At 43.6% G+C, this 8396-nt stretch overlaps 1 protein-coding gene across 1 annotated transcript; it reads right to left on the reverse strand.

The window, feature by feature from the left end:
- Positions 1 to 2013: 2013 nt before the first annotated feature.
- LOC105880395 (protein WFDC9) lies at positions 2014 to 4355 on the reverse strand. The gene is made up of 3 exons (XM_075993417.1): positions 3984 to 4355; positions 2609 to 2744; positions 2014 to 2065 (listed from the first exon to the last, which is right to left on the reverse strand). Exons 1-3 carry the CDS (start codon positions 4075 to 4077, stop codon positions 2014 to 2016), a joined length of 282 nt encoding a protein of 93 aa, XP_075849532.1. The 5' UTR covers positions 4078 to 4355.
- Between the last annotated feature and the right edge of the window lie 4041 nt (positions 4356 to 8396).

The following is an 8396-nucleotide window of genomic DNA, read 5'->3' on the forward strand; positions in this document are numbered from 1 at the left end:
GCAACAGTTCCCCTTTCCTCCTCTCATGACCCAGGCTTGGCAGGTGAAGGTGTAAAAGAAAGCTGATATTGCAGTAGGGTACCCAAGAGGAAAACCCTTTCTTTCCCTAGTTTTTCCTTTGAGGGTCCCTAACCTTTTGTTTATTTCTATTTCTTTTGCCAGGAAAGAATAACTACCTTTACTTTAAAGAGTTCTATGTCTGCTCTATCCCTCAAGCCCAAGATGAAGCCCCACTCCTGAAGGATGTTATTCGAGCCTCTGAGACCCTAAACCTGTGGTCTCCAACCCCCAGGCCACAGACGGCTACCAGTCTGTGGCCTGTTAGGAACTGGGCCGCACAGCAGGAGGCGAGCAATGGGCAAGTGAGTGAAGCTTCATCTGTATTCACAGCTCCTCCCCATCGCTCACATCACTGCCTGTCAGATCAGCAGCGGCATTAGTTGCAGGAAAACAAGTTCAGGGCTCCCACTGATTGTGCATTATTGCATTCTGGTGATTTCTATAATCATTTCATCATATATTACAATGTAATAATAACAGAAACAAAATGCACAATAAATGTAACGCACTTGCACTACATTTGCACTACATTTGCATCCCGAAACCATACCCCACCCCCAGTCTGTGGAGAAATTGTCTTCCATGAAATTGGTCCCTGGTGCCAAAAAGATTGGGGACTGCTGCCCTAAACTGTTGTCTCTTTTCATTCCTCTGAGCTCTAAGGAACTAATCAATAATCCATTAGGCTTGTCTTGCCTTGGTCTTTGCACATTCCCAAGCCTTTTCTTGGGCTATAACATTGACAGATGTGACATTCTGACTCACCCATCTTAGTGAGACTATCTGGCCCTCTGGCCCAGGGAGAGGGACAAGACTGGATACACAGTGGGCGCTCTATAATCTCCTTATCCAGGGGAAGTTACATTTTTTGAAATGATCAAAATACCAATGACAAATGGTGAAAATTCAGACATACTCCAGGGAAACAATATGGTCAAGAAAGCCTCCCTTGCATTACCGGAAATCACAGGATATGACAAACATTACCCAGTAAAATTGCCAGGGAGACAGAACTGACCTGGCGGAAATAAGAGGACACTAGGTATGGCAAAAGGATGAGTCCATTCTGGAAGCTTGTGGTCCCCACTGGAAAGGCAGGGATGCTTTCTCTAACGGCAGGATATACCCGCTTCTCACTAGAGTGGTGCTTGTTTCATTGGACAGAGTGATGTGGAGGCCAGGGTCTTGGGACTGTGTTCAGGAGTCTGGCTTTGCATGAGTAGACAGGTCACAGACCGCCAAGCATTTATCAAATCCCATCTTCTGTTTTTCTGTAATAACCAGATTACATGTTCCAGCTTCCTTTGCCAGTAGGTGGACCCATAGGGCTGCATTATGGCCAGTGGAATGTTGATAAAAATGATGAACCTCTCTTCTGAGTCCAGCCCTTAAAAGCCTTCTACATGAGTCTTCCCACTACCTTTCTTCTCCCGTCTGTTGGCTGGATGTAGAGGAACCAGCAGAAGAGGCCCTGGAAGATGACAGAGCTCCAGAAGGAAGAATCCAGGTTCTTTGAATTACGGTGTGGAAGACTTCCCGCTGACCACCCTCAGTGACATACATTGTGAATGAAAAGAAACTCTTACTGTGTCAGCCCCATGAGACTTTAATGAATCTCCTTGATTAGTTGCTACAGGTTGGCTAATACATAGGGCTAAATACTGGAAAGGCAGAATTGGGTACCTAGGCCCATGATGGGATGGGAACAGCTATTGGGACTGTTGGAGATTGTAATGAGGGAAACTAAGTCATAGGTATGGAGTAGGAAAGAAGTGCAGAGCCCTCAGGTTGGTATATCCATTTATTTGGCAAAAACTTGAGCCTTGTTAGGGTAAAGAAGCCAAAGAAGAGCAGAGAGGTCCTCAGCTGGGGCAACTTAGGGATCCCAACAGGGAACCAGGCAGCAGTCTTCTTAGAACACATGGTTGTCCTCTAGCCCACACTAGTGGTAGTCTAGTATTCATAGGGAGAAGACTCGAAATCTACTATTGATTTGAAGGGCTCTCTGAAAGAGAAAAGGCAGGTAGTCAAAAGTCAGGAACCCTGGGGGAAATCTATTTCCAAACTTAATAGTCCCCTAGGCCCAAGATAAGAAGACTAGAAATTCTTTCTGTGACATCAGGAGTTGCTCACTTTTAAGCAATTTTTCCCACGAGGTTTGCTGGCTCTGCAGACAGGCAGCGACCAGGTCTCTGGGCCTGGCTGAGTGAAGGGGGCCGGTGGAGAAGCCCAACTAAGGGGGCAGTAACTGGGGTCTTGGACAAAGGAGGGATGTATACACTTGCGGATGATGTTTTGAGGGAAGCAAAGGGAATCAAACAAGAGTGAAGAAAAATTTAGAGGCCCCCATGTCAGCGTCTTGATGTATTTTGCAGCGAGAGGCAGCCTAGGTTTGAAGATAGAAGGCTATTGCCTTTTACTGCCTGTTCCTTTGAGCAGGATTTGGGTGACTGCAATTTTCTGCTCCTGATCACAGCTTCTGGATAGAGGATGAGGAGCAGGGATGAAGCATGCCCAGCCCCCAGCCTTCCCACCCCGACCGACTCACTCATTATGTAAGCAGATGTTTCCACAGAAGGTCCAGCAGCACGTATGATTCTGATGCAGACAGGTGCGCCCTCTAGTGCACCTCTTTCTACAATACTTATTTGGAGGCTGTACCCAGCACTGCTGAGTTTCTTTTACTTCAAGTGGAATTGACATAGTAGAAGTTAGTAGGGTTCATCCATTCACAACTTGGAAAAGAAACCCTTTTCAAGCCTGACAACCCCATGTGGAACTTGAGATTCAAGCCACAATGTATTTCTCTGCCTTCCAATAAAATCTCCAATTTTAACCAGTCTCTTCAACAGAGACCATCTTTCTCTGACATGTGTTCCCTTTTCCCACAAGTCCCCACAGCACTGCAGGACCCTGGCTCCTAAAATCAGGACCTGGAACAGCCTGACCATGTATGGCACCACTCCACCTAATTTCTTCTCCTATAACCTAAGATTCCAGAGCCTGCAATACCCTCCAGATCTAATTTCCACACCAAATTTGCACAATGGGAAACTGACCCGAGGGAGAATCGAAACTTACTTTTCTCCCCTTCTATTTGCTTCCCTGATATCACCTAAACACTCAGCCTCTCTCTAAATTTCTTCTCTTTTTTTCTCCCTAAATTTCATGTCTTTCACTGGTTCACAACCCTCCTGCTCAGTCCTTTGTTGTCCCCACTTTCTTATCATATGAACCCGAACTTTGATCTACTAAGGACCCCTTATTTGTGTTTTCTGCTTTTTCATGTTCTAAAAAGATTTCTCCCCCTGCACCCCCCCCCAACTAAATGAATGTATTAAATATTACCCTTTTGTTATTGATTAAAGGCTCACCCAACTGAGGCACACAGATCCTGAAAATATGGGCTCAGAGGGAAGCTATGTGGGTGTCTCCTCTAACCAAGCTGGTCTGACATTGGAAAATATGATTATGGAATGTTTACAAAAGCTCTGGTCCCATTAACTGAGTAGCACCTAAGTGGACACATAGGTACTACAGTAATAGGGTATTGGGCAGGTGGGGGGGGGCGGGTATATACATACATAATGAGTGAGATGCGCACCATCTGGGGGATGGTCATGATGGAGACTCAGACTTTTGGGGGGAGGGGGGGAAATGGGCATTTATTTAAACCTTAAAATCTGTACCCCCATAATATGCCGAAATAAAAAAAAGCTCTGGTCCCTTTTCATATACCTAAGATTGCTTTCAGAGCTGGGGGGCGGGGGAAGCTTGAAGGGACACCAGACTGGGAACATCCCACCTAATCTTGTTTGGATGTCTCTGCTTAAGAAGGGATCTGATCTGGAAATGTGGGCCCCGAATCAGCTCCTACAGACATCCCAGGACTAGGAAGAGCAGCCCTTCCCTCTTCACATCACCTCTGAGACATTCGGATTTGGTGCCTCCCAGCACAGGCAGAATGATCACAACTGCAGAGATGGACACGATAAGGAGGAGAACCCAGGACTTCATGTTGGTGTCTGTGTATTTGGGTTAAGTTCTGGCAGAAGACGGGTCTTTTCCCAGTACTGCTAGAGGAAGAGAAGGGATTGAGAATAACAGGGTAGGAAACACAAGGAAGGTGCTTGGGAATACTATGATATTCTCTCTCCTACTTTCCCTTTTTACCCTCAGCTACCCAGCAGCACATCAATTCTAAAGCTAGCCAATGATTTCCCCAAGTTTCTTTCCATCTCATAGTACATACCCCTTCCTTTGCAAAATTTGTTTCTTTTTTAAATGAATTGCTTTTTTCAGATTATACAATTTGTAAAGTTAAAAAATACAAAGATGAAATGGATAAGCATTAGGAATTCTACCACCTACAGATAATCGGTATATGTATGTACTTTTACGTTGTAATCATTATTTTCATGACATCAGATGCATTAAGTGTCCTGATATTTTATTTTTAAAAATACATAACAGGATGTTATAAGGCAGTTTTAGTGAAGATCCTAAGACAAACAGCACTAATGCAAACGAAGAGGGAGTTGTGAGACAGAGACTTGAGAAAAGATGATGGCTAAGAGCTGTTAAGGGACTCAAGACTTTCATGCATATAAGTGGTCCAGAGTTGAAGGAATCGTATAGAGGATTTTGAAGATTTGGCTGGTAAAAGGCTTTGCTCGGGGAAGCGGAGATGCTGCCTTCTGATTCCAACTCGAAAGAAAAGGCTTAATGAATACTACTCAGAGCTTAGTGCGTGTTCCCAGAGGTTTACAGGGACATAGTAGACTTGTGTTCGAGTTATGACTAAAGCCCCTAAAGCATGAGGATCTGGTTAAAGTGGCCTGTAGTAGCAGAGAAGAGGGCTGCAGTTGGGGAAGTATCCAAACTATAAATGGTGGGAAGATGTTTTATGTCTCCAGTGGACCCTTAAAATCTCCCAGGAAAGAGTCAGGACCAGAAGTACAAAGCCAGCTGTGACAGTCTCTCTTGTCTAAGAACTTTCCTACTCCCTCTTATTGGTCCTTCCTCCCTCTACTACCTAGGAGACAAAAACTTTGTTTAGCAAGGTGGGGTGGGGGTGGAGGAAGAGAATCACAAAGAACCAGAGAGAGAAGGAAGAGAGAGAAGGAACCAAAGAGAGAGAAAGAGACTGACCACATCTCTGTTCTGTAACTGGAGCTTCTAAGGGAGAGGAGCGTCCATTATTCTGAACAAATTGTGGAGCTGTGGCTAATTGCACGGGCCTGAAGATTTTAGTTAAGTTGAGAAGACGCTTTGCAACTGGAAGAGTCACGTAAAATTTGTGGGGACCTATATAAATTTTCCTGAAGAAACAAGGAAATACATGAACCATTCAGAATAAAGTATACAGATGGAGACAAAAAAAATATGAGCGCATTATGTAAGTCATACCCACAATTCAATTATAAATACTATGATTATTCCCCATGTCATGAAGACCCAAATATTTCCAATTTCTTCTTGTCATAAAAATGTCCTGATGAGGCCGGGCGCGGTGGCTCACGCCTGTAATCCTAGCACTCTGGGAGGCCGAGGCGGGTGGATTGCTCGAGGTTCAGGAGTTCAAAACCAGCCTGAGCAAGAGCGAGACCCTGTCTCTACTATAAATAGAAAGAAACTAATTGGCCAACTAATATATATAGAAAAAATTAGCCGGGCATGGTGGCACATGCCTGTAGTCCCAGCTACTTGGGAGGCTGAGGCAGGAGGATTGCTTGAGCCCAGGAGTTTGAGGTTGCTGTGAGCTAGGCTGACACCACGGCACTCACTCTAGGCTGGGCAACAAAGCGAGACTCTGTCTCAAAAAAAAAAAAATGTCCTGATGAACGTCCTTATAGGTAAAGCTTTCGCACATATATTATTCTTTTTGTAACATGAGTTAATGAAGAAAGAATTCCTAGGCAAAAGACATTGTCTTTTTCAGGCTTTGGATAGTTGCTGTCATAGTTTTCTCACTAAGGGTTGGGTTACATTTCCACCTACTGGACATAAGATGCATGTTCCTCACATCCTGTTCTACCTTAGGCAATATAAAGACAATTTCTGTCACCACACTGTTGGCTATTTAGTTTTTTGGGTTTTCATTTTTCTTTTCTTTTTCTTTCTTTTTTTTTTTTTTTTTTTTTTTTGAGACAGGGTCTCACTCTGTCTCCCTGGCTAGAGTGTTGTGGCATCATCATAGCTCACTGCAACCTCAGACTCCTGGGCTCAAGTGATCCTCCTGCTTCAGCCTCCAGAGTAGCTGGGACTACAGGTACGAGCCACAATACCCAGCTTATTTTTTCTAGTTTTTGTAAAAACAGAGTCTTGCTCTTGTTCAGGCTGGTCTCAAACTCCTGACCTCAAGCAATCCTCCTGCCTTGGCCTCCTAGAGTGCTAGGATTACAGGCATGAGCCAGTGTGCTTCACCACTGTTCAGTATTTTACAAAGGAAAGAACACAGGCACCAGAGTCAGGTAGCTGTGAACTAGAATCCCAACCCACCAGCATTTAGCTGTAGAACCTGGACCAGTCACACAATTCCCAGGCCTCATTTTCCCCATATGTATCACAGGAAAAAATATCAAAACTGATCTCCTTGGCTTACTGGGAAGGTTAAATAATCTAATATGTATGAAACCTTAAGCTTTGGAACTATAATACACTCAATAAATGTTAGCTGTTAATCTTAAACTCAGAATTTCTTTCCTTTTCCAGATGTTTGAAAACTATTTTCATTTACAATTTCTTTCTTTTTTTTTAAACACATAACATTTTAATCTGTCTAGAATGTATGCGTGTGTGTGTGTGAGAAGGGGAAGTTCATTCATTCGATAAGTGCTTGTTAAATGCCTAACTATATCCCAAGTTCTAGGCACTGGGATAGAGTGGTGAACAAAAACAGACAGACATGCTCACATTCCTAGAGCTGGCATTCTAGGTAAACAAGATAATAAGGAAATACACAGATGATGATATGTGGGAAGGAGAAAAACAAGGAGGCAGAATGAGATAAAATAGCCAGATACTAAGAGGCAGCCGAGGGATGGGGGCAGTTGGAAAATGGGAAGAGGAGCCTCAATTACCATTCAAAATGCCCAGCCCTCTCCCATCTGCTCCCTTCTTTCTCTATCTGTTGCTTTACCTTCCTGAAACCAAATAGGAAAGAAAATAAGAGTCAAAGAAAAGAATAAAATTCTGATGTGAATTGCATAGTAACAGAGATTGTCCCTCTCCTTGAAAGTCTTTATATCTGTTCAGAAGTTTCCAACCAAGCAAAAGAGACTCCTTTGTGCTGTCCAATATGGTGCCCACTTGCCACGTATGACTATTTCAATGCATTCGATTAAATTAAAATTCAGTTTCTAGTCATTTTATGTTTTCCATGGCCACATGCGGCTAGCGGCTATTATATTGGATAGCTCAGACGTAGAAAGTTATGAAACAATGCTGCTCCAGACGAATCCACCTGCTCAAAAGCAGGTGTTATACTAGAGATCAGGTGCAGAGTTTCTCAAAGGGGGTTTTGAAAACTCATTCTCCTCTTGGCATATATAAAATTGGGAAGTGGGAAAAATACAAGTTTTAGGCACATGAATCATTAGATGTAAGAGCAGGAGATTAGGGAGAGAAAGAAAAGAAGAGAAGCCCTTTTAAATTATGAAAGACCAGATGTTCGAGGCTTTCACTCTTAGATGCTTATATCTTTTTTATTTTTTTAGAGACAGGGTCTCTGTTGCTCAGGCTGGCACAATCATAGCTCACAATAGCCTCAAACTCCAGGACTCAAGCAATCCTATTCCTTCAGCCTCATGAGTAGCTAGGACTACAGGTACATGCCACCATACCCAGCTAGTTTTATATTTATAAGAAATGGGTCTCTTGCAATGGGTTACCCAAGAAAATAAAATAAAATAAAATATTGCTATGTTACCCAGGCTGGTCTCAAATTCCTGGCCTCAAGCAATCCTCTTGCCTCAACCTCCTAAAGTACTGGGATTACAGCCATGAGCCACTGTGCCTAGTGAAGTCCCAACATCTTAACTAGCCAATTTTCCTTCCTCAAGCCACGCTGAGGCAGACTTGAGCCTGAAGCTCAGAGTGCCCTTCTGATCATGTGACTACACCAGCACATGGCAAAACAGGTGTGCAAGTCAGAGATCTGTTGTTCACTTACAGGTGGAACGTGAGGGTGAGAGCGGGCCTCTGGATTCCCCGTACCTGCCTTTTGAATAAAGAAGGGGGAAAGCTGGCGTGGATGGAAAAACTCAAACTCTGAAACATTTGAAAGAAGTTTATTCTAAGCCAAATTTGAGGACCATGATGCCACTCCCAAGAAG

The sequence above is a fragment of the Microcebus murinus genome, chromosome 16 (genome assembly GCF_040939455.1).
Source record: "Microcebus murinus isolate Inina chromosome 16, M.murinus_Inina_mat1.0, whole genome shotgun sequence".
Classification (NCBI taxonomy): Eukaryota; Metazoa; Chordata; class Mammalia; order Primates; family Cheirogaleidae; genus Microcebus; species Microcebus murinus.

Bases quoted from the DNA above. Each gene is read 5' to 3' on its own strand.
- LOC105880395 (XM_075993417.1), bottom strand. From the start codon at position 4,077: ATGAAGTCCTGGGTTCTCCTCCTTATCGTGTCCATCTCTGCAGTTGTG. The intron at 2,745-3,983 runs GTGATGTGAAGA...TTCCACTTGAAG, and splicing joins CAAATCCGAATGTCTCAGAG to TAAAAGAAACTCAGCAGTGC. The intron at 2,066-2,608 runs GTGAGTCGGTCG...TTTCTCTTTCAG, and splicing joins AACATCTGCTTACATAATGA to AGAGCCCTTCAAATCAATAG.